The sequence below is a fragment of the Palaemon carinicauda genome, chromosome 31 (genome assembly GCF_036898095.1).
Source record: "Palaemon carinicauda isolate YSFRI2023 chromosome 31, ASM3689809v2, whole genome shotgun sequence".
Classification (NCBI taxonomy): domain Eukaryota; kingdom Metazoa; phylum Arthropoda; class Malacostraca; order Decapoda; family Palaemonidae; genus Palaemon; species Palaemon carinicauda.
In genome coordinates, this window is record NC_090755.1 from 64,243,056 (window position 1) to 64,270,702 (window position 27,647).

At 39.1% G+C, this 27,647-nt stretch overlaps 2 protein-coding genes across 3 annotated transcripts in view; one reads left to right on the forward strand and one right to left on the reverse strand.

Annotated features, from left to right (window-relative positions):
* LOC137624474 (carbohydrate sulfotransferase 1-like) overlaps positions 1-27,647 on the reverse strand; it is a 167,555-nt gene that overhangs the window by 69,667 nt on the left and 70,241 nt on the right. The gene's annotated exons all lie outside the window — the stretch shown is intronic.
* Positions 14,945-17,259, forward strand: LOC137624473 (N-terminal Xaa-Pro-Lys N-methyltransferase 1-A-like). Its single transcript, XM_068355245.1, has one exon. The coding sequence runs from the start codon at positions 15,094-15,096 to the stop codon at positions 15,889-15,891; it is 798 nt and encodes a 265-aa protein (XP_068211346.1). The 5' UTR covers positions 14,945-15,093; the 3' UTR covers positions 15,892-17,259.

A 27,647-nucleotide genomic window follows, 5' to 3' on the forward strand; every position in this document is an offset into this window, starting at 1 on the left:
AGTCTGAGAAATGAACAGACAAAGTGAGTTTGAGAAATGAACAGACAAAGCGAGTTTGAGAAATGAGCAGACAAAGTGAGTTTGAGAAATGAGCAGACAAGGCGAGTTTGAGAAATGAACAGACAAAGTGAGTTTGAGAAATTAGCAGACAAAGCGAGTTTGAGAAATGAGCAGACAAAGTGAGTTTGAGAAATGAACAGACAAAGTGAGTTTCAGAAATGAGCAGACAAAGTGAGTATGTAAACAAAATAAGCCAGATAATTTGACATTAAAAAGTAGGAATGACTTGTGAAATCGGTCGACTCTCGAGATCGCAACTTCCACACAGTAAAAGCGTGATGGTGTATCTAAGACAATGGGTTCAATCATTACGTATCACTATACCGATAAATGAATAAAAGACTATTTCCTAAGTATAATCATAAATACGGCTTTACAAATATTAAAGCTATTGTGGGATTAGCTTCAACGTTAGTGAAGAGCATACCTCTACAAAGCGTTAACTATCACTCCCTCTCTCGTTCGCTCTCTAGCGCTTTCTGAATATTATCAAATTAATATTATCGAATTACTCTAGAAACATTCTGATAGTTTATCTAGCCTAATATTACGCTATTTCTCTTTACTCCTTTCCATCTGCGCTTTCATATAATGCACCCTTTCACAAAGACATGAGGTTATTCAAGCTATTAAAATACATAAATATTTCGTAATTGTAATCGTCCGAATGTATTTACATATATATACACACGCGTTATAATATATATATATATATATATATATATATATATATATATATATATATATATATATATATATATATATATACAATTTATAATTTATATATGTACATATATCTATCTATCTATCTATCTATCTATATATATATCTATATATATATATATATATATATATATATATATGCATATATATACATATATAAGTTTATATATATATATATATATATATATATATATATATATATATATATATATATATATATATACATATACTGTATATATACAATACAGTACTGGTTCCCTATCGTAATAAAACAAACATCTATAGATGGTTTTTGACATATGTCACTACTCGTCCACTTGTAAACGCCATAGATCTATATTTTTCCAGGTGCGGGGGGGGGGAGAGGGGGGGAATTGTCAAGCAGCCCGCATATGTAGCAAAATCTATTCAGCAAACATACAAAAAAAAAAAAAAAAAAAAAATGGCGTATCAATTCTATTAGTAATGAAGGCCTAAGTACGTTGGGTCTGCAAAGTATATGAAGCCTGAATGCAAAAAATAAATAAATAAATAAATAAATAAATTTATGGCAGAGGACTTTGTGAGGAGGATTTGAGCCAAATAAATTGCCTGGCAATAGGGCCTGGGAGTCCATTCAGAGTCCAGATACATTATGAAGCTGAAGATATAAGAGGTTGGGCAGCAAGATGGAAGAAGCGAAACAAGAATGGGGTTTAGTAAAGGCTACAAGGTTAGTTATCGAAGGCAACTTTTATGTCAAATTGAAACAAATTCTCCCATACCTTTAATGTTACATTAGGCAAAGAGAAAAACATTGTATTATTCTCTCAATTATTTTCCCTAATAATAATAGATACTAATAATTGGCAACATATAGTAACAGAGACAAGTATCCTTCCAAAAATATCCCTCCCCCGGACAAAAAAAAAAAAAAAAAAAAAAAAAAAAGGAGTTAAAACTGAGAGACGGAGATATTCACAAGAAAAAGTCCTCGAAACCTTCCTTGGTCTCTACAAGACGTAATTACAACTTTTGATTGCTTTCATTATTTAGAAATTCAGACAATTCGTTACGAACTTCCCCCACGAGAAAAGTAGCGGTTAAAGTTTGCTTTCACTCTAACCCCTCACCCACCTCCCACTCTCTGCGCGCACGCGCACACTGGGTTGAAAAACAAAGCAAATTGCCTGTCTGCATATCTTACATTTTTAGGTTATATATCCTAAAAATATAAGATACATATAATCTACAAACCAAGCAATAGTTTATCTTTGTATTTTAAAATTATAGGCTGCATCAATTTTATACCTTTATCAATCTATCTACACACACATACATTTTATATATATATATATATATATATATATATATATATATATATATATATAATCATCATTTCCCCTCACAGAATAGCTCCATAGTAAAAACAAAACCTCAATTAGAACCAATGATTCATGGGTGAGCTTCCAGTGCAGAAAACCTCCGCACCATTACCCAAATAGGCTCATCAACAGCTTGTCTAACATCCTTATATACTAAGCCCTCCGCCACATGTCTTACGGGAATTTCTCACACCTGGATAGTTAACACCTTTTTAAGGCCATTTCTCTCCAAGTCATCATCTCCTCCCACCCCTGAACACTTCCGAATGATACAATCTTTAAAAAGCTCAAATCCCGTCCCCTTCCACCCCCCCCCCAACCCCCTCACCTTACTCCATACATGACCAACTGTTCTCTCAAAAAGCTATTCTAGTCTTTGCCAAATAGCTAACCATTTCACCATTTTTATGTACAGCTGAACAGAGAAATTCTGACACATCTCAGTCTGATACCCTACACCCTGTCACACCAATACTGCACGACAAGTAACCAAACGGATAGTATAGAAAATAGATGTCAGAGGTGGTGGATGTACACACAGGAAGGCTCAGTGGAGTGAGGGTGGGACAGGGAGCACTTCCTCAGAACGAGAGGTGACTATCAGTAGCGTGCCTGCCTGGTGATTGCCCGGCAGGGGTTCGAGTCACGCTCAAATTCGTTAGTTCATTTAGTGGCTCCAATCTTACCATCCTTGTGAGCAAAGGATGGGGGGTTCAGGGAAGCTTTTACGTCTACCTACTTAGTCATCAGCAGCCATTACCTGGCCCTCTCTAGTTCTATCTTGGATGGAGAGGGGGGTATGGGGACTGTCATATGTGTGTGTGTGTATATATATATATATATATATATATATATATATATATATATATATATATATATATATATATATGCGTGTGTGTGTATGTGTGTGTTCAGTCTCTAAGGCACTGTCCTACTTGCTAGGGCAATGTCACTACCATTCATGAGCGGCCTTTAAACTTTTAAACCATACCTCCACATACTTGCCCCTAGCTCCTCCATTTCAACAATGTTCAACATTTTTCTCGTTTGCAATCAACATCTGAACATTCCATTTCTATAAAGTGTGTTATATTTCGTTGGGCATTACGGTGTCATTTGGAAGCAAGATCATCTCACTAGTAAAAGATCACAGGTTCGAGTTCCGAGCGAGAACGCTGGAAATATTCTGCCACTCTATCAAATTGAATGATACCTTTCTTGGGGAAAACACTAAACTTGATCCCCGACGGTTAGAAAACTATGGTGGGTTTCAGTCAAGGGTAAGAACTTGTATCATACAACCAAAACAAACGCAATGAATAAGCCTTCCGATTTTTTGAGTGACAGGGTTTCTTTGGCAACGAGTGATTAACTCTGAGCTATTTTCCCCCCAAAAGTTAATCTTCTCGTGTCGATCACCTAACGAATACATCCTCAATGTTTCACCTAAACCTTGAGATGTACAGATAACATATAATCTAACAGACAGAAAATAACTTTCCAACCGTGTTAACGAAGGTAAGGAAAGCAGACAGCAACGAAATAATAATAATGATCAAGAATATCATTAATATTATTACTACTGTAAAAGCTCCGACCATTGCTGGAAAAGAAACAGACAATGAGTTGGAAAACTCTCCAAGAGAGATGAATTCACCAAACGTTCAGCTAGGCTCCACAATGCATGGGAAGATTTGGAAGACCCAGGCCTACATGCCTGAGGACTATGAAGAACGAAGTAGATGATGAATGGAGAAGTATTGAATTTAAAGTTCAAGATGGAGAAGACTGTCGAAATCTATCCTATGCCCTTTGCGTCAATAGGCGTGGGAGGAGATGATGAGATAATATATATATATATATATATATATATATATATATATATATATATATATATATATATATATATATATATATATATATATATTTGTATGTGTGAAGGTTTAAGGATGCCAGGCTTAACTGCCTAGCCTAATCATGCTTGTCTTAACTACCTGGCATATTTTTTCTTTTTCTTTTTTTTCTTTTTTTTTTAGGTTTAAGGATGCTAGCTTTAACTGCCTAGCCTAATGATGCTTGGATTACCTGCAGGGCATATTGATGCTTGGGTTAACTGCCTGACAAAATGATGCTTGGCTTAACTGCCTGGCCTGTTGATTTCTGGCCTAACTGGTCTAATGGGGCTTGGCTTAACTGACTGGCGAAATGATGCTTGGCTTAACTGCAAGGCCTAATGATGCTTGGCTTATCTGCCTGGCCTAATGATGCTTGGCTTAACTTCCTGGCCTATGAGGCTTGGCTTATCTGCCTGGCCTAAGAATGCTTGGCTTATTAACTGTTTGGCCTAATGATGCTTGGCTTAACTGTCTGGCCTAATGATGCTTGGCTTAACTGCCTGGTCTATTAATGATTGGCTTAACTGCCTGGCCTAATAATGCTTGGCTTAACTGCCTGGCCTAATGATGCTTGGCTTAACTTCCTGGCCTATGAGGCTTGGCTTAACTGCCTGGCCTAAGAATGCTTGGCTTAACTGCCTGGCCTAATGATGCTTGGCTTAACTGCCTGGCCTAAGAATGTTTGGCTTAACTGCCTGGCCTAGTAATGCTTGGCTTAACTGCCTGGCCTAATAATGCTTGGCTTAACTGTCTGGCCTTATAATGCTTAGCTTAACTGTTTGGCCTAATGATGCTTGGCTTAACTGTCTGGCCTAATGATGCTTGGCTTAACTGCCTGGCCTAATTATGCTTGGCTTAACTTCCTGGCCTAATGATGCTTGGCTTAACTTCCTGGCCTATGAGGTTTGGCTTAACTGCCTGACCTAATGATGCTTGGCTTAACTGCCTGGCCTAAGAATCCTTGGCTTAACTGCCTGGCCTAAGAATGCTTGGCTTAACTGCCTGGCCTAATGATGCTTGGCTAAACTGCCTGGCCTAATGATGCTTGGCTTAACTGCCTGGCCTAAGAATGATTGGCTTAACTGCCTGGCCTAATAATGCTTGGCCTAATGATGCTTGGCTTAACTGCCTGGCCTAATGATGCTTGGCTTAACTGCCTGGTCTAATAATGCTTGGCTTAACTGCCTGGCCTAATAATGCTTGGCTTAACTGCCTGGCCTAATGATGCTTGGCTTAACTGTCTGGCCTAATGATGCTTGGCTTAACTGCCTGGTCTAATAATACTTGGCTTAACTGTCTGGCCTAATGATGCTTGGCTTAACTGCCTGGTCTAATAATGCTTGGCTTAACTGCCTGGCCTAATGATGCTTGGCTTAACTGCCTGGCCTAATGATGCTTGGCTTAACTGCCTGGCCTAATGATGCTTGGCTTAACTGTCTGGCCTAATGATGCTTGGCTTAACTGCCTGGGTTAATAATGCTTGGCTTAACTGCCTGGCCTAATGATGATTGGCTTAACTGCCTGGCCTAATAATGCTTGGCTTAACTGCCTGGTCTAATAATGCTTGGCTTAAATGTCTGGCCTAATAATGATTGATTTTAATGCCTGACCTAATAATGATTGGCTTAAAAGCCTAATGATTGGCTTAAATGCCTGGCCTAATGGTGCTTGGCTTAACTGCCTTTGCTAAAGTTGTTTGGTTCAACTGACAGGGCTAAGGATGTTTGGCTTAACTACTTTGTCTGAGGGTGTATGGCTTAACTGCCTGGCCTAAGGGTGTTGGTTGACCTGCCCTATCTAGGAAGGTTTGGCTTACTTACCTGGTCTATGTGTGGCTGAACTGTCCGGTCAAAAAAACGAAACGCTTAACTGGCTGGCCTAAAAAAAAAGGGCCTAGGTGACTGGACTAAAAATGTTTGGCATGAACGCGTGGACTAGGGATGTTTGACTTACCTGATTTGTATAGGGGTGCGAGGCTTAACTGCCTGGCTAAGGTTGTATGGCTTAAATGCCTTGCCTTAGGAACTATGGCTTAGAGGCCATGCCTAAGGAAGTTTTGCGTAACTGCCTTAGCTAAGGATGTTTGGCTTAACTGACTGGCCTGAGAATGTTTGGCTTAACTATCTGGGCTAAGGAGGGACAGCTTCCCTACCTGGCATAGAGATGCTTGTCTTAACTGCCTGGCCTGATAATACTTGAGTTAACTGGATTGCATAAAAATGCTTGCCTTGGATACCTGGCATAAAGAAGCTTGCCTTAAATGCCTGGCATAAGGATGCTTGCCTTAAATACCTGGCACAATTATGCTTGCCTTTGCAAAGCCTAATCATGTTTGGCTTAACTGCAGAGCCTAATAATGAATGGCTTAAATGCCTGGCCTAATAATAAATGGCTTAAATGCCTAGTCTTATAATGAATGGCTTAAATATTTGGTCTTAGGATAAATGATTTAAAAGCCTGGCCTTAGGAAGAGTGGCTTAAATACCTAGCCTTATAATGAATGGCTTAAATGCCTGGCCTTAAAATGAATGGCTTAAATGCCTGGCCTTATAATGAATGGCCTGAAAGCCTAGCCTTAGGATGAATTGTTTAAATGCCTGGCCTTATAATGATTGGCTTAAAAGCCTAGCCTTATGATGAAAGGCTTAAATGCCCTGCCTTATAATGATTGGCTGAAATGATTGGCCTTAGTATGAATGGCTTAAATGCCTAGCCATATAATGAAAGGCTTAAATGGCTGGTCTAAAGATGAATGGCTTAAATGCCTAGCCTTATAATGATTGGCCTTAGTATGAATGGCTTAAATGCCTAGCCTTATAATGAAAGGCTTAAATGGCTGGTACAAAGATGAATGGCTTAAATGCCTAGCCTTATAATGATTGGATGAAATGATTGGCCTTAGTATGAATGGCTTAAATGCCTAGCCTCATAATGAAAGGCTTAAATGGCTGGTCTAAACATGAATGGCTTAAATGCCTAGCCTTATAATGATTGGCCTTAGAATGAATGGCTTAAATGCCTAGCCTTATAATGAAAGGCTTAAATGGCTGGTCTAAAGATGAATGGCTTAAATGCCTAGCCTTATAATGATTGGCTGAAATGATTGGCCTTAGTATGAATGGCTTAAATGCCTAGCCTTATAATGAAAGGCTTAAATGGCTGGTCTAAACATGAATGGCTTAAATGACTAGCCTTATAATGATTGGCTGAAATGATTGGTCTTAGTATGAATGGCTTAAATGCCTAGCCTCATAATGAAAGGCTTAAATGGCTGGTCTAAACATGAATGGCTTAAATGCCTAGCCTTATAATGATTGGCCTTAGAATGAATGGCTTAAATGCCTAGCCTTATAATGAAAGGCTTAAATGGCTGGTCTAAAGATGAATGGCTTAAATGCCTAGCCTTATAATGATTGGCTGAAATGATTGGCCTTAGTATGAATGGCTTAAATGCCTAGCCTTATAATGAAAGGCTTAAATGGCTGGTACAAAGATGAATGGCTTAAATGCCTAGCCTTATAGTGATTGGCCTTAGTATGAATGGTTAAATGCCTAGCCTCATAATGAAAGGCTTAAATGGCTGGTCTAAAGATGAATGGCTTAAATGCCTAGCCTTATAATGAAAGGCTTAGAAGCCTGGCCTTAAGACGTATGGCTTAAATGCATGGCCTTGGGATGAATGGCATAAATGCCTGACCTTAAAACGAATGGCTAAAGGCCGGCCCTTAAAGTGAATGGCTTAAATGCCTGGCCTTATAATGAATGGCCTAAAAGCCTGGCCTTAGGATGGATGGCTTAAATGCCTAGCCTTATAATGAAAGGCTTAGAAGCCTGGCCTTAAGACGTATGGCTTAAATGCCTGGCCTTGGGATGAATGGCATATATGCCTGACCTTAAAACGAATGGCTAAAGGCCGCCCCTTAAAATGAATGGCTTAAATGCCTGGCCTTAGGATGGATGGCTTAAATACCTAGCCTTATAATGAAAGACTTAGAAGCCTGGCCTTAAGAAGTATGGCTTAAATGCCTGGCCTTAGGATGAATGGCATATATGCCTGACCTTAAAACGAATGGCTAAAGGCCGCCCCTTAAAATGAATGGCTTAAATGCCTGGCCTTATAATGAATGGCCTAAAAGCCTGGCCTTAGGATGGATGGCTTAAATGCCTAGCCTTATAATGAAAGGCTTAGAAGCCTGGCCTTAAGACGTATGGCTTAAATGCCTGGCCTTGGGATGAATGGCATATATGCCTGACCTTAAAACAAATGGCTAAAGGCCGCCCCTTAAAATGAATGGCTTAAATGCCTGGCCTTATAATGAATGGCCTAAAAGCCTGGCCTTAGGATGGATGGCTTAAATGCCTAGCCTTATACTGAAAGGCTTAAATGCCAGGCCTAAGGATGCTTGGCTTTAGGAAAGGGTCGTGGGAACCAAGCCTGCACATATAGAAGTAGGCAAAACCCACCTGATGAGCCCTTTGGTCTGGGCGAAACCCCTAAGTATGTCACAGTTATAGTAATAGTGGTAGTAGTATGTATGTGGGAAATCAATATGTATGTATTTATGTATGTATGTAAATATATATATATATATATATATATATATATATATATATATATATATATATATATATATATATATATACAAACACATATGTATACATATGTATATACATACACAAAACACATACACACACAAACATATATATATATATATATACATATATATATATATATATATATATATATATATATATATATATATATATCCACGAAAGGAGAGATGTAAATACTGGATCGAAGTTAGTCTTATCAGCGACATAATGTGACTCACAAAGTACTAACTCTACTCAAGTCTTTTCATTTTTCCTTTCATGACTATAATGCATAATTTATGCTCATCATCCGTCAGCTATCGTAATTTTTACGTACACAAACGCACACACACCCACACCCACATGTCTCAATCTTTTTATAAGTATTATTCAAATCCTCGTTCTGTTGATAAAAGGAACATCTCTACTTTATCATATTATTTGCAAATCTAAAACCTCTGCTGTTAAGAATTGAGTCTGTTAATTCCACTCTTGCATCAAGATCTTTTTGGTGTCCCATTCACTTTATATATATACATACATACATATATATATATATATATATATATATATATATATATATATATATATATATATATATATATACAGTATAATGTATATATACACAATATAATATATATATATATATATATATATATATATATATATATATATATATATATATATATATATATATATATATATATATATATATATATTTACAGATATAGATATAATATATATATATATATATATATATATATATATATATATATATATATATATATATATATATATTCATATATTCATATATATACATATATATGTATATATATATATATAAATATAAAAATATAATATATATACATACATATATATATATATATATATATATATATATATATATATATATATATATATATATATATATATACATAAGTTCACACACACACACATACACACACACACACACACACACACATATATATATATATATATATATATATATATATATATATATATATATATATATATGAAAGAGATAGAGAGGTCTTATCTCCTATTTTTTCAAGAAATGCAATTGCTTTCGTGATTAGTTAACGAAAAATATAATCACACTGATATATTTGAATTCCTTATTACATTTTTATATGGAACATCCTTCAATATTCTGGAAACTGACTATTCCTATACGTGGGAAATGTTATATTCCTTGTTTGCATTATTCTAGCAGCTGTTCTCTCTCTCTCTCTCTCTCTCTCTCTCTCTCTCTCTCTCTCTCTCTCTCTCTCTCTCTCTCTCTCTCTCTCTCGTTCTACCAAAGAGCAAATGGAGTATCTGCGAATGGACTAAAAAGTCTTTGAGACATCCAAAATCCTTATAACACACTCTCTCTCTCTCTCTCTCTCTCTCTCTCTCTCTCTCTCTCTCTCTCTCTCTCTCTCTCTCTCTCTCTCTCTCTCTCTCTCTCTCTATATATATATATATATATATATATATATATATATATATATATATATATATATGTGTGTATGTGTGTATGTATATATTTATTTATATATATACATATCTGTATATATATATATATATATATATATATATATATATATATATATATATATATATATATATATATATATATTACCTGTATCCAATATTTTATATTATTTGGATGTTTCCAATGATCACACAAGACCGCTAACTACTTTCCAAGTTGGCGTTGGAATTGTATTTCTTTCGGGTGAAGATCCCATGTTCCAAAGATGTTCAATGACCACCTAAACACAATGTTAGAACAATATATGCCCGTTTTCATCGCGAGTTGAAATCATTGATATTAAATGTTATCAATAGGGGTATTACCATCATCATCATCACTTCATAAATGTTAATAAGCAAACCTCGTCAAGCCATACATTAAGATCACCCAGTTGCCACCTTTCCACCATCATCTTTAACCCCCACCTGGTTATTTCCCTCAACCCCTATCCCCAATATTTGAGGTTTAAAGGTCTCACAGTTATGATATGATCCTTCTAGTGGAAGTTTTTTAGTAAATGAAAAACGAAATACTAAGATGACAATATTTCATACAGTTTGCTTTCCAGGTGTTTAAAATTACATCAAAGTAAATATGCGAAAGACTGATTGAACAAATATAGAGAGTAATGGATTTTTTGAAGAGCTTACCGGGGGAGCACTTTTACGGTGTTGGACATCAGGACATGAAACGACAAATAAAATCGTAATAATACGAATGCTCAATGCTAAGGAAATATTTCCTTTTCCCTTGGGAAGGGTGAAGCCAGCTAGACTTGGACCTTTGAGGATTGAGCAACCGTCACCAGGGAAGCGGGTTCGTTTGGAAGTGAGCGAATTGCCCGGAAAATTTGATTGATTGACTGATTGATTAGGAGTTTTTGTCACCCTGATATCTAAGGTTATTGACGGTGAACCAGATAATTTGAGTAAACAATGTGTTGACAGGCCGCAGTGTGTAATTTTGTGGAGAGAGAGAGAGAGAGAGAGAGAGAGAGAGAGAGAGGAGAGAGAGAGAGGAGAGAGAGAGAGAGAGAGACTAATGCTTAAGAAAATGCAAACGATAGATATTTCCGTGTTATGAATATTAATATGAATAGTCAGTTCCAATATTATTTAAGAAAATTTTATATAGAAATAGGATAGGAAAATTCAAATAAAGAGTTATGATAAAATCTTTTGATGAATTAGTTGCGAAATAATATTAGATTACATTTCTTGAAAGAATAAAAAAGTTATCTCGCTTCATCGCATTTCTTTGAGTGATGTCGGTAATTTCCCTCCTCCTCACATTCTAACCATCCTAACGATGTCTTGGTTGTTTAACCTCGGCCACCTTTCAGGGTAAGAGGGGCATGATCTCTCCAAGCCAGGTCAAGCCAGGCGACACCGGTTTTGTTGCTGGGTGTACAAAAAGGAATGTTTAAACAGGTTGTGACTACCCCTAATTGGTGGTTAATAACGGAAAGAGGAATATGACAAGTTAACTACAAAAAGGTGATTTTTTTCAGAAATAATACAAGACCAAATAACGTAACCATAAGGGGGATTTTTTTTTTTTTATAATTAGCAAAATGTATGATTTTGAAATTGAAAAGGTAAGAACGTGTATGCAAAAACTCAAAAAAAAAAAAAAAAAAAAAAAAAAAAAGAAATAAAAGATACAGTGGCAATTGAAATAAAAATATAAAAGAACATAAATGACAAAGTTGAGATTTGTAAAAGACAATGACAGAAGAGATTCCAAATGCGTAGTAATAAAACCAGGTTGAATCTGTTACTCTTAAAAGAAAATTATAGAAAAGGTAATGAAAATGATGATAAGCTTTGTGATTCGTGCAGAAAGGCAGATGATGATACAACAGAGGATTCTTTTTAGCCGTAAAAAAAATTAAGAAAACTTAGCAGTGACACGGAATTAAGGAAATAAGAATCGTCGACAAAAGAAATTATTTTTGACAGGCTATGGAAGTTAGAAGTAAAATTAAGCAAGTTTTGTTGGAGGTAACTAATAGCAATGAACTAAATCAACCAGTGTAGGAAGATGCTTATATCCCAGAGGTGAGTGCCCCCGAAGCATACAAAAAGTCAGTAATAAGTGCTTGTGTAAAAAGAGCATTCACGCACAGCAAATTTGGAAAGACGTAGACACCGAACTAAACAGAATTCGACAACTACCAACCCATACAGGATATCCCGACAGCCATAAGAAAGAAATTCAATGAAGCTCAACAACCAACGACGGTAAAAACCTAAGACGACAAAAACCATATCATTTGCACCTAGACATCAATGAGCGTGTCCACAATCATATAGTGTTGAACAGTAAGCTACTGTGAATCTGGAAAATATTACTATTAGTAATAATAATTGGCATTTCAGTGTCTTCTCGTGAGATGATCTTATTTCAGTTCGTTTAAAAAGTACAAGCAGCATCACAGTTAGCATTTAGAAGGGCAACATTTGCCAAGCAAATGCAACATATTTCACTCTATCTCCCTCTCCATGCAACCATGGACTGGTCCATATCAATCTTTTCCAGAAATGGATCCACGATAGATTAAAAAAAACACACACACGCACACACACATTCTGAAGTGGTGTATGCAAAAATTGTGAATAATGTCCTGTGGGCATATAATAAAGGCATTTCCATACCAAATTTGAGGTTAGATGGTTTAAATACCAGGGCATATGTGCAATGAATGCAATTTCTTTTGTAAGAAATTAGCCTAAAATCGATAAAATTAATAATTTTGAAGTGACGTGTTCGAAAAACGTGACTTACATACTGTGGACATATATCCTTGGTACCCTCATATGAAATTTTAGGCCATTTTGGTGTAAATATGAGGGCACAGGAACTAAAGATGTACATTTTTAGTCTAAAAATCAACGAAAATTGCAAAATTAACCATTTTGAACGACCAAATGCCAAAATGTTGATAAATTCCTATTGCCATTTATCTAAGGTACTTCCGTACCAAATTTCAGGTCATTCGTTTATAATACCAAGGCACGGAGACGTAAATATATATTTTTGTCAGAAAATGGCAAAAACAAATATAATAATAATAATAATAATAATAATAATAATAATAATAATAATAATAAAATGATTTTAAATGTGTGTAGAAAACTTTAAAAAACGCAGTTGGGTATTTATTTGATCACTCAACCTTTGTGCCAAATTTCAGGTCATTTTGGCCCAGAAATGACTGAAATAAATTGATTTGAAGATTTGACAACAGAAGTAGAAACATCAGAATAATTACACATCTCACCATCTACATCACGCTGGAAATATGCAGTATATAACTTTCCTAAATGGTGATTTACCGTTAACTGGTAGCCTTTAACATATCTGATACAACAACAAACTATTTTGACAATATCTTGAACGCGCGTTTTCCCATTGAATCAATTTAAGAAGTTGCAATAGACTTACTCAATTCAAACATTCTGCGATTAGGTCTAGAGGAGTCAAACCTATGCTCTTTGAAGAATTCAGTGAACTTATTCAAATGATTATCGTGGAGAAAAATTGAATTAGTTATTTGTGGAGACTTCAATCTTTGGATGGATGACGCATCAAATCCTGATGCTTTAGCATTTGGTGAACTATTGGAATCATATCAATTGGTGAATAATGTCGACTTTGCAACTACCTTAACTAAACGAACAAGATAAAATGACAGTGGAGGTCTTGTAGAAAGTAGGGTTCCCCTGCTGTATAGAACCGGAAAAATAGCCGTCAAAGTAAAGTAAAATGTCTTAGACAAAGTTTCATGATCATGAAATAATTCAACGGGTATTTCAATGAGAGCCGAGGATATTCATCTAAAAATAATATGAAATTAAGTCCGTTCCCCACCCACAGAAAAAAAAGCCCACAGTACAAATATTTGAGAATGATATCCTTAATTTATATAAACATTAAACTGTATAGGAGCAAGCACGTCTAACACGGCTAAGCAAATCAAGTGCATAATTAATATCAGCAGACCTATAAAACTTTCGATTCCGTAAACAGGAAAACAGGTGAAAATAATGAGAACATCGTACTAATAAATGTATATAACAACACGTTTCAAAAATACACACAATTGATATACATAATAATAATAATAACAACAACAATACTACTAATACTAAAACTAGTAATAATAATAATAATATTAATAATAATAATAATATACTAATAATAATATTAATAATAACGCTTAAGCAATGTGGAAGGAAATAGGACGGGGTAGCCTTAACTAATCAGATAGGTAATAATACAAAAGACTGACTGTGCTTTTCTCGTTCATAACTCTTCAAGTTACAGTTGAAAACTAAAAGATACAGTTATTAGGATTGGTAATTACATTTTTAAAATGAACTCCTCTATTTCATGAGTGTAGACTTTGTTTAAATAAAGCCATAAAATCAAAGAGATTTGAAGAAAATAAAATATGAAATTACAAGTGTCTTTTCAATTAGATGGAAGATAAACATGGCAAAATCGTTGTGATAAGTAACGTTGTGGTAGAATATCAGCTTGTAAAACATTCTGGCTTGGGCTACCTACCATTTCCATCTTTTAAACTGAATGGATAAGCTGAAACACCAATGGCTCCTTAACTATAACACGAGAGAGAAAAAATAAACGTTAACAATGTCCATACTTACCTAAAACTTGATAACTGATGGTAAAGAGCAACTAAAGAAAAAGGTAAACAATAAGTCAGTATTCGAGACAAAGTGCCGTGCCGTTACAGAGGCGATACTCTTCTCATACTACTATTACTACTACAGGCCACGAGTGACGAGTTTGCGGCAAAGCAAAAAGTTCACAATTTCTCTAAAAACTTGTTACCGTAAGCTATTAAAGCGCAATTAATTATATTTGTAGTTTAAAACGGTGCTTGCATATCATGAGTGCACTCGCTGACAGTGAAACAGTCATGGAGAAGGCTGATGTAACCCTAAAAAACGGCAGCTGTGATGAGCCAGACCAAGATGATCAGGACGAGAATGACGCATTGGCAAGAGCTTTAGATGCGCAAAAAAGTGCTTCTTTCTACACTGATGCTGCCGCTTATTGGGATAAAGTGCCTCCTACCGTCAACGGGATGTTGGGAGGGTTTGCACACATATCGTCTGCTGATATTAGTGGCTCTGATCTCTATCTGAGGGGCATTTTCAAAATGAAAAATCCGCCGGGACATGGACGGGCAGTGGATTGCGGTGCCGGGATAGGTCGTATCACTAAATACTTATTACAGAAACATTTTGGAAAGGTAGATTTGGTCGAGCAATGCCAGAATTTTATTGATCGTGCAAAGGAAAACTTTAAAGGTTCTAAAAAGATAGGCGAGTTCATATGCTTAGGGTTACAGCATTTCACCCCCGCACCAAATACCTATGATGTCATTTGGTGTCAGTGGGTGTTAGGACACTTAACTGACGATGATCTTGAAAGTTTCTTCATTAGGATGGGAAAAGGGTTGAAGCCCAATGGTGTAATTATTGTCAAAGAAAATGTAACGTCCTCGGGGGAAGTAGAACTTGACGAGCAGGATTCCTCTGTAACCAGATGTGAGCAGTTACTCTTGGAAATAATTGAGCGAACAGGGATGAAAGTGCTCCGGAACACTAAGCAGCCTAACTTTCCCAAGGGACTCTATGAAGTGAAGATGATGTGCCTTAAACCAAAACAGTCCTTGAATTGAATTATTTGTGAATATCTTAATCTATTGCAACTTGTGTTGACTTTGGTAATTAGCCAATTCGGGACTAGCTTTTGTTCTGTGTAAAATATTCCATTATCTCTAGGTTCATAAAGACAATTTTTTTGTAAATATATCATAGGCTATATCCTTGGAACGTTACAATAATTGGCTAATTAGCTACATTACCATAATATCTAAAGGCTAAAACTTTGTATACTGGTGACAATTTGGTTGCTACGACAGTATCGTTTTTAAACATATTGTACTAGTTTATTGTCATACCAGGCTAGCAATGTTTGTATTTAATTTTGAATGGCCATATCAATCTTCTATTAGACTATATCCCTAGTATTGCTGCTAGTATATTAGCTCTTAGAATAGCAACTTAATCAATTGCCAGTCAGGAATAGAATTATCTACTGAATCCAGTGGTCTGGATATTGCTTAACTTTGATAAAAGGGAGCATTTGTACATGACATTATTCTGTACTGGTGCTACTTATTTGTAATCTCATTAATATAATTTTAATCTAAAAAGATTACAAAACACTGTACATTACAAGATAGTACAGTATATGTTAGGTTTATTTTTATGTACTTGAGAGTGCCTGTCCTCAACTTGTATAGCCATGATAAAAGGATTTAAAACAAATATTAACCATTTACAGTATTTTCCAACATAAGTGAAAGTACGCATATACTCTAGGTAGCTGCAAAGGAAAACAAACAAATTAATTTTAAGAGTACTATTTGACATTTTAACTGGTCTGAGCATAGTGTGTTACCCAGTTATTTTATTAGCTGTCAAATACTGTGTATATGCTACTCTATATTGTAAATGTGGTTAAAACTGTGAATCTGTTGCCTTGGGCCTTGATTACAAATATTCATTTTTGCCCAGAAAATTCTTTTGTAAAATTATTCATTTTACAGTATTCATGCATTTTACTTTGTTGTATGTTTTTTATTTCATTACTTATTTGAATTTTTATATCACATTTCAAAAGTGCCATGGGAAAATTTCATATGTTGTTGATTAGAAGAATAGATTAGTTTTCTCTTTATTATGGTTTGCACAATGACACTTAAATGAATGAGAACCTGAGATTATCTTTTACGATGATACGATATTAAGTACTGTACTTTAAACTTAAATTTACGCTACAGGTATACCTCTATTTAAATATTTTACACATTAATTAAATACCTGATTTGAAAATCAGGTTATAGGGTTTTGTTTTGGGAATTGACGTTAAACTACTAGTAGAAATTTAAAAGTGCCCTTCACTTATCATAGACAGTTCAGTAACATTACATGTGTATAATTCACTATGGAACCTTTATATTGGTTTTGTTACATAAATATCACACATAGTAAGAGAGATGTATAGGGTGGGCATGTAGAAACTGGAGATACCAAAGCTGATATGTATCTAATATGAGATAGTTTCCATTTATACCCTTGAAAAGCCTCTGTATTTTCAAGAACATTAGACATAGTTTTACTGGTTGTGAATGCAGTACAAAATACCAAGTTTATACTGATCTTATGTAGGCTATGTGTGCTGCAAAGGTTAGTTCCACATAATGATAAAAATAATTGCTACAAATTATGAACATTTTGATACAATAATGATTGTATTGCAAAGGATAATCATTGTTCATTTTAAAAAAAACATGCTTTTGGGCATTAATATACTGTAGTACTTTGCCAAAACTGCCATCTGTCTAGAAAATATTAGTGGCAAATTCAGTTACACAGAATTTTATATTTCTGAAGATTTCGTTTTTTTTCTAAGATAATATACTTCAATTTTTTTTCAAAGACAGCTTGATTACTTTACAGTGTATAAGTATAATGAGGCCTTTATTCATGTTGAATTTTCAGATGTACTGTACTGTATTCATATATTGGATATCCAATGGAAGTCTTTTGTTTTATATGGTTTTCTTATTGAAAATAATTAACAGTATTGATATTAGACTCCCTCAGAATATGATAACATTGGGACCTTATAAGGCAGCTCAAATAATTTTTTTCCCCCAGATAGAGGCTGAAGTTCCAGATGGTTTTTAAACTTTTTTGAGTTTTTTCTAATGTTTGGGCTGAGTGAAATAATTAAAAAGTGTACCATTTCTTTTCTATGATTGTAATTTGTAATTGTTAATGAAATTTATTTTTTTTGTGACAACTAGTTACTTTTTACTTTCTTTGTAAAATGAGGGGGTTCAACAACCTTGCATTTATAATATGATATTAATTTTACTGTCATTCTGACTATATTACAGCAATCGTTTGCTATTAAGCTATATTTCGCTAGCAGTTGGTTTACCTTTCAATTAGAGCAACTCCACAGCATGGCCATTTTGTAAGCCAATTTTCCCTCTAGAAATTAAAATTCAAATGCAACTGGAAAATTTTCCCTCAGAAGTATTTTAGAATTCCAGTCAACTTTCAATAATCTCAACCATTTGGTTAAGGTCAACTTCTATAACATACTGTATCTTTTTTTTATTTGTATTTTACTGTTCATTTTGAGATTTAACAACCCATTTGATGTATTTAATACCCTGTATAATAATTTCTTTTATGTGTACCTTTCACTTATATTAGCTCCACTACGATTTTAGCAGGCTTCCAAATTCATATGGCTTTCTTTTAAGAGTAAGACTTGTATTACTATTATTTAGTGTACTATATATAATTAAAAAGTTCTTGAGGAGAAATTGGTAAATAATGAAACAGAAATATTTTAACGATTCATATTTATATGATATTCTTGTTGCTAGGTAATTTATAATATTGAATAAAAAATCCACATCAATATCTTTGGTTAACCTGACTTTTAGTAAATATCTGAAGAAATTGTAAGACTTACACTATTCATAAATACTAGTGACCAATTAACAATTGATATGGCAAAGATTGTTGTGTATGACCAGAAAGATAGATAAATTTTAAAGTCTAAATTAGTATACAAAACATATTTTTTCAATATTAATCTTACCCGTTGATCATGTAGCTGCAGCTCTGCTGCCCGACAGTAAAAACCTACGGGCGGAATACGCCAGCGATCGCTATACAGGTGGGGGTGTACATCAACAGCGCCATCTGTCGAGTAGGTACTCAAGTACTTCTTGTCAACACAGAACCAATTTTCTCTCTGTCGTGCCACCGGCAAGACCTACTTGATACGCTGTTGTTTTCTGGAGTTGATTTTCACGCTATTTGGTGAAGTATTCTCTCTAGTTATTAGCTTTCGCTGTGCAGAAGTTATCCTCAATACTTTCTCACTTTCATTGATTAGATTTTGGATTATTTGTTGACGACTTGGATAGATTTTGGATTTCCCCCCTTTGACTAATTCAAGATGTCTGACCCTACTCAAGTCCCCAAGTACAGGAAGTGTAGCGCTAAGGACTGTTCTAGGCGTCTTCCGAAGGCCTCTATCGATCCGCACACCGTTTGTTCCAATTGTAGGGGTAAAGCCTGTCAATTGGAAGATCGATGTGAGGAATGCGCTGGGCTTTCGGAATTCGATTTTCAAGAATTCCTTAAGTATGCACGTAGGCTAGAGAAGGATAGGATCAGGAGGAGTTCGTCTCGCTCTATTGATTTTTCCTCTCCCCATGCCCCACAACCTAATCCTTCCCCTGTAGTGGTTACACCCGACCCTCCTACTAGCTCTCATCAACCTTCGATGGCGGATATGATGCGTGCCATTCAGGCTCTTGGTGAGAGAGTTGAGTCATTAGCAAATGACCGCAATCAACTCATGGCTGACGTCAGGGAGTTGAAAGGTAAAAGTGCAGTGGGAAGTGAAGTGAGTGTCAGTGCAGTGAAAAGTGTCAGTGTTACGCATGAGGGTGCGTCTGTTCGTGCCTGTCGTCCTCCCAGTCCGGGACCTCTTGCAAGCTCCCAAGCCCAGGGGAGAAGCAATGTCGTACGACCAAAGGGTTCGACAGGCCTTGATCAGCGGACAGACGTTCCCTCCGTGGTTGAGGACGTATCTTGCCGAGATCGTCCCACCCACAAACAGACGAGTGAGCCCATTCATTCCTCGTCTGCGGAAGAGGTTTCTCGACAGAAACGCTGGACCAAGGTCTCACGACCTCTCAAGCGCAAGGTCCCTTCCGAGCGAGTCCAACGGCCCAGGTGTAGCCACTGGGTCAGTTCGGACTCGCCGCAGTCCTCCGAAGACTGCACACCTCCCAAGAGAGGTAGAGTGGTTTCGCAGCAGGCAATCACTCCGTCTGTTGCCGCACCAGCCGCTGTAGACCCTAAGTGGTCTTTGCTGCAGTCTATGCAGACTCAGCTAGCTTCCTTCATGCAGGAGTATCGTGCTGAGAAGGTTGACGCTGCACCCGTTAGCCTACAACCTGCCACGGTTGTGTGCCCAGCTGACACTGCGGCTGCCTGCTCCCACACTCCGGCTGTGAGAGCTCCACCACCTATGCGCAGTCGACCCTGCCAGACGCATGTTGACGTTAGCCGACGTGCGGCACCCTCCGTTGACGTGCGTGAGCTACCGCATCAGCAGGAAGGTGGAGTCAAGCTGCCGTGTTTTGATGCGGTGCGTCAGTCTCCGCAACCCACGGTGGTCCCCACCACGCACCACCACTCCGCTTTGGTTGTTGCCAGCTCTCAGACTGACCAACAGCGGCATGACGTTGGATCCAGTGCAGCTACGCATGCACCCGTGCTGCCGGATTCAGCCGTTCAGCTTTTATCTCCTCCTTTGCCGCTTCCTCCTCAGCATTCGGATGAAGGAATCTCTGATGACGACGAAGCTGCGCATTTGGACGACCAACACTCCGACATATATGAACCCAAGACTACGCCTCCCTCCTTAGACTTTAGGAAAGTCCTTGCCCTGTTTAAGGAGTTGTTTCCGGACCAGTTTGTGTCTGCAGCTCCACGCTCACCTCCCTCTGAGTTCGCTTTAGGCATGCAGTCAGCAGCTCCTGCCTTTACGAAGCTCGTACTCGCTCGCTCGTCCAAGAGAGCTTTAAGGGTACTGGGAGAGTGGTTGCAGGCCAAGAAGCAACTTGGGAAGACATCCTTCATGTTTCCCCCGGCCAAGCTTGCTTCCAGATCTAGCGTCGGGTATGCCACGGGAGAGGTTCTCGGCTTGGGAGTTCCTGCCTCTGCCCAGGGCGACTTCTCAAGTCTGGTAGACTCTCCCCGCAGACTGGCTATGAGACGCTCCAAGATTTGCTGGACTTCTTCGGACATGGACCATCTTTTGAAGGGAGTTTTCCGTGCGTTCGAGATCTTTAACTTCCTGGACTGGTGTTTGGGAGCGTTGAGCAGGAAGACCTCCCCTTCGGATAAGGATTCTGCCATGCTCATCATGTCCTGCATGGACAAAGCCATACGGGATGGGTCTGGCGAGCTTGCGGCTTCTTTCGTGTCTGGAGTTCTCAAGAAGCGGGATCACCTTTGCTCCTTCTTGTCGGCGGGAGTCACCCTATGTCAGAAGTCAGAACTGATGTTTGCTCCGCTATCGAAGTGTCTCTTTCCTGAAGAGTTGATCAAGGGGATTGCCGCCTCGTTGATCCAGAAAGACACTCATGACCTGGTGGCGTCATCCGCACGTAAAGTCACAGCTTTACCTTCCGTGCCTAGACCTAGGATGGACACACCAGCGTCTAGGTTCATTCCGCCCTTTCGTGGCAGAACCTCCAGCAGAGGAGGTACTCGTGCCGATAGTCAACGTGGCAACAAGAAGAAGGGTTCCAAGTCCTCAAGAGGCAGAGTCTGACTGCCACCTTCTTCAGACAGCAGTGGGAGCCAGGCTCAAGAACTACTGGCAGGCCTGGGAGAACAGGGGCGCAGACCCACAGTCTGTGAAGTTACTCAGAGAGGGGTACAGGATTCCATTCTTGCGCAAGCCCCCTCTAGCAACAACTCCCATCGACCTCTCTCCCAGGTACAGAGAGGAGGACAAGAGGCTAGCTTTACAGCAAGAGGTGTCTCTCTTGCTACAAAAGGGAGCGGTAGTCATAGTCCGGGACCATCAATCCCCGGGCTTCTACAACCGTCTCTTCTTAGTGGCGAAGAAGACAGGAGGGTGGAGACCGGTGCTAGACGTCAGTGCTCTAAATGTCTTTGTCACCAAGCAGACGTTCACCATGGAGACGACGAAGTCGGTTCTAGCATCGGTCAGGAAGGAAGACTGGATGGTCTCGTTAGACCTAAAGGACGCGTACTTTCACGTCCCCATCCACCCAGATTCCCAACCTTTTCTAAGGTTCGTTTTTGGGAAGGTGGTATACCAGTTCCAAGCCCTGTGCTTTGGCCTAAGCACGGCACCTCTAGTGTTTACCAAACTGATGAGGAATATTGCCAAATTCCTGCATTTAGCAGACATCAGAGCCTCCCTCTATTTGGACGACTGGCTTTTAAGAGCTGCGTCAAGTCGTCGCTGTCTGGAGAATCTAAAATGGACTCTGGATCTGACCAAGGAATTGGGTCTCCTGGTCAATATGGAAAAGTCCCAACTCGTCCCATCCCAAACTATAGTATATCTAGGTATGGAGATTCAGAGTCAAGCTTTTCGGGCTTTTCCGTCGGCCCCCAGAATCAGTCAAGCCCAAGAATGCATCCAGAGCATGCTGAAGAAGAACCGATGTTCAGTCAGACAGTGGATGAGTCTGATAGGGACGCTTTCATCTCTGGACCAGTTCATCGCGTTAGGGAGACTCCACCTCCGACCCCTTCAGTATCACCTAGCTGCTCACTGGAGAAAGGACATGACGCTAGAAGCGGTCTCAGTTCCTATCTCCGAGAAGATGAAGTCTGCACTGACTTGGTGGAAGAACAACATTCTTCTCAGGGAAGGTCTGCCACTGGCTGTTCAGACCCCCGACCACCTTCTCTTCTCGGACGCATCGGACACGGGCTGGGGTGCGACACTGGACGGTCGGGAATGCTCGGGCACGTGGAATTCGGATCAAAGAGCACTGCACATCAACTGCAAGGAGCTACTGGCAGTTCATCTGGCCTTGAGAAGCTTCAAGTCCCTCCTTCTTGGCAAGGTGGTGGAGGTGAACTCCGACAACACCACAGCCTTGGCGTACATCTCCAAGCAAGGAGGGACTCATTCGATGACGTTGTTCGAGATCGCGAGAGACCTCCTCACCTGGTCAAGAGATCGAAACATATCTCTAGTAACGAGGTTCATTCAAGGCGACATGAATGTCATGGCAGACCGCCTCAGCCGGAAGGGTCAGATCATCCCAACAGAATGGACCCTTCACAAGAATGTTTGCAACAGACTATGGGCCTTGTGGGGTCAGCCCACCATAGATCTGTTCGCTACCTCGATGACCAAGAGGCTCCCAAATTATTGCTCACCGATTCCGGACCCAGCAGCAATTCACATAGATGCCTTTCTTCTGGATTGGTCCCATCTAGACCTTTATGCGTTCCCCCCGTTCAAGATTGTCAACAAGGTACTGCAGAAGTTCGCCTCTCACGAAGGGACAAGGTTGCTTCCCTCTGGCCCGCGAGAGAATGGTTCACCGAGGTACTGCAATGGCTAGTAGACGTTCCCAGGACTCTTCCTATAAGAGTGGACCTTCTGCGTCAGCCGCATGTAAAGAAGGTACACCCAAGCCTCCACGCTCTTCGTCTGACTGCCTTCAGACTATCGAAAGACTCTCAAGAGCTAGAGGCTTTTCGAAGGAGGCAGCCAGAGCGATTGCCAGAGCAAGGAGGACATCCACTCTCAAGGTCTACCAGTCAAAATGGGAAGTCTTCCGAAGCTGGTGCAAGGCGAATTCAGTATCCTCAACCAGTACCTCTGTAACTCAGATAGCTGACTTCCTTTTACACCTAAGGAAGGTAAGATCCCTTTCAGCTCCTACGATCAAAGGTTACAGAAGCATGTTGGCAGCAGTCTTCCGCCACAGAGGCTTAGATCTTTCCAACAACAAAGATCTACAGGACCTCCTTAAGTCTTTTGAGACCTCGAAGGAGCGTCGGTTGGCCACACCAGGTTGGAACTTAGACGTGGTTTTAAGGTTCCTGATGTCAGCAAGGTTCGAACCGCTTCAATCAGCCTCTTTTAAAGATCTCACTTTGAAGACTCTTTTCCTCGTCTGCTTAGCAACAGCTAAAAGAGTCAGTGAGATACACGCCTTCAGCAGGAACATAGGATTTACATCTGAAACGGCTACATGTTCCTTACAGCTTGGTTTTTTAGCCAAAAACGAACTCCCTTCTCGTCCTTGGCCCAAATCGTTCGAGATTCCAAGTCTGTCCAGTTTGGTTGGAAACGAACAAGAGAGAGTCCTATGCCCAGTAAGAGCTCTTAAGTACTATTTAAGACGTACGAAGCATTTACGAGGACAATCAGAAGCTTTATGGTGCTCTATTAAGAAACCTTCTTTACCGATGTCGAAGAACGCAGTGTCTTATTACATCAGACTTTTGATTAGAGAAGCTCATTCTCTTCTGAATGAGGAAGACCATGCTTTGCTGAAGGTAAGGACACATGAAGTTAGAGCTGTCGCAACTTCAGTGGCCTTCAAACAAAACAGATCTCTGCAGAGTGTAATGGATGCAACCTATTGGAGAAGCAAGTCAGTGTTCGCATCATTTTACCTTAAAGATGTCCAGTCTCTTTACGAGAACTGCTACACCCTGGGACCATTCGTAGCAGCGAGTGCAGTAGTAGGTGAGGGCTCAACCACTACATTCCCATAATCCCATAACCTTTTTTTAATCTTTCTCTTGAAATGTTTTTATTGTTGTTTTTGGGTTGTACGGAAGGCTAAGAAGCCTTTCGCATCCTGGTTGATTTGGCGGGTGGTCAAATTCTTTTCTTGAGAAGCGCCTAGATTAGAGGTTGTGATGAGGTCCTTTAGTATGGGTTGCAGCCCTTCATACTTCAGCACCTAGGAGTCGCTCAGCATCCTAAGAGGATTGCGAGGCTCAGTAAGGAAGACGTACTTAAAAAGGCAGAGTAATTGTTCAAGTCGACTTCCTTACCAGGTACTTATTAATTTTATGTTTGTTATTTTGAATAACTGCTAAAATGAAATACGGAATACTTAGCTTCTAATGTTAACATGTATGCTGGTCTCCACCCACCCCCCTGGGTGTGAATCGGCTACATGATCAATGGGGTAAGATTAATATTGAAAAATGTTATTTTCATTAGTAAAATAAATTTTTGAATATACTTACCCGGTGATCATGAATTAAAGGACCCACCCTTCCTCCCCAATAGAGACCCAGTGGACCGAGGAGAAAATTGGTTCTGTGTTGACAAGAAGTACTTGAGTACCTACTCGACAGATGGCGCTGTTGATGTACACCCCCACCTGTATAGCGATCGCTGGCGTATTCCGCCCGTAGGTTTTTTCTGTCGGGCAGCAGAGCTGCAGCTACATGATCACCGGGTAAGTATATTCAAAAATTTATTTTACTAATGAAAATAACATTTTGTTAATGATTTATTCAATTAATACTTGGAACTTGTAGAAGAATATTCCCAAGAGCTCAGAGGATTTTTTTTGCACCACTCTCTCAATCAATTTTTTACTACATACTATGCTTTAGTAATGCCTCAAAAAACATACTGTACTATAGTTTGATGCTGTTTTATGTTAAATTTATTATTTAATCATGTCTGTGACTTATAGTCATAGATACAAATCCATGTGCTCATACACAATATATACCTATAACAGAACTATTGGCAGTTAGCAGTAATCATGCTATCAAGTGAACCTTCTTTTGTTAGGGCAGTAAACTCTGACAACTGGCTCATTTAGTTTACAGCAGTCGATTGATTCTAATATGTTGGGTTTTCATTTATTACTTTTAATGATTCCTTTTTGGGTGAGATGGCCATGTCGTCCTGATGGAAGGTTCCTAAGGGTAGCTTCCTAGGGATATTTGACTACAGTGATATTCCCAGAGAATTTACCTTTAGATCTCCAGAATTCTAACTCCTGGCGCGAATATCCTTAAATTTCTCTCAAGGATATCACATAATATCAGGGGACGTATTCTTGACACACCACAGCAATCTGCACCCCGAATAGCGTTTACGCTTCGAGGGGGAAGTGGCAGAATTAGAAGGGGAGCCCTATAAAGGTTACCCTAGTTCCCATACTACTATTGAGTATCACAACAGCGCCATATCCAAGATGGCGGACATTCCTAATTCTGTAGTGATTTCGCACGGTGGTGTTCCCTGTTAATCTGACATTTTTTATTGATTTTCAAGGATTATTATGCAATCTCCAGCTTCTTTCGCCTCTGGAAAGTTGAGTATTGATTCTTTACAATGTGTGTAATTTAGCTCCTGTTTCACAGTGAAATTAGAGTAATTAATTGTGATTAGGAGCTAGGCTTGTTACCGGAGTCGCCATGGGTGCTGTCGTTCGTTAGGCATGTGTTTAGTTAGTAGAACGACATTTCCGGTTAAAAAGCATTAATAATTAAATTATGAAAGCTATTTAGGCAATTTATACTTGTAAAGATATTTATATGCATAATTTTCCTTTTTCTATGTCGATCGTATATGTCAGAGTTTCGGTGATTTAGGTAACCGAGATCTCGTGTTGCCTAGGTAACCTAACCTAGGCGACATAGTATACTTTCGACATTTCCCCGGTTACCCTCGTGTATTGGTTTATCAATTCATCGGAGATTGATATCTCCTAGAATTATTATATAACCAATACTTGTCTCTAGTAGAGATTTAAGGGTAATCTCTCTTCCCTCTGAGTGTAGCCTTAGGCTACAACCCTAGTTGGTTGTGCCCGAGTTTTCATTCGGGCATGACTAGCCTAGGGTTTTCTGTCTCGTCCCTTAACCGCAGATGGCAGGTTTTGGGATTCGGTCAGAACCTCAGAGTATTTAGTCTTGTGCCGACAGTTGGCCGGCAGGATGAATAGTCATTCTCCTGCCGGCTAGGCTGCCGACATAGGAGGCTAGCCCTCCCTAGGCTGCACCTGAAGTGGTTGTATGATGCCGCCACCTTCTCCCTGTGGCGTAGTAAACTAGTCCTATGCTCGCAGACCCTAGGCTGAAGAGTAGTTATTCTTCTGAGGCCTAGGATGACGCCGGCACTGGAACTCTGTTTCTCCCTTGTTGAGAGGAGGTGGCACTGCTGCTGTCCCCTTAACCCTTTTACCCCCAATGGACGTACTGGTACGTTTCATAAAACTCATCCCTTTACCCCCATGGACGTACTGGTACGTCCTTGGAAAAAACTGCTATTTATATTTTTTTTTGCATATTTTTGATAACTTTATGAGAAACTTCAGGCCTTTTCCAGAAGAATGAGACCAAATTTAAGGCTGTTAGAGCAATTTAAAAAATATACATTGCAAAATGTGCTTGAAAAAAAAAAAAACGCCTGGGGGTTAATGGTTGGAAAGTTCCAAATAGCCTGGGGGTAAAAGGGTTAACTGTATTGGCAGACCCTAGGTTGGAGAATAGAAGATTCTCCTGCCACCTAGGATGGCGCCGATACTGAAACAGAGTTTCTTAAGGGTGTGTAGGACCGGCAACCTTTCCGACTCCTTCCACACCTCATACAGGACCCTTTTCCCTCCCCCTCTGTTCTTTTATGATGGCCGAGCCATTGTCTTTCTTTGAGCCGTCGTCCTGCAACCTCACCGTTGCCGGTGGGTTGTGGGGGCCGGCCAGACTCCTTCTCTGCAGCTGTTGTCCAGCTGCCTGCGGCTATGACAGCTGCCGGCAGCCATGACAGCTGCCGGCGACCATGTGA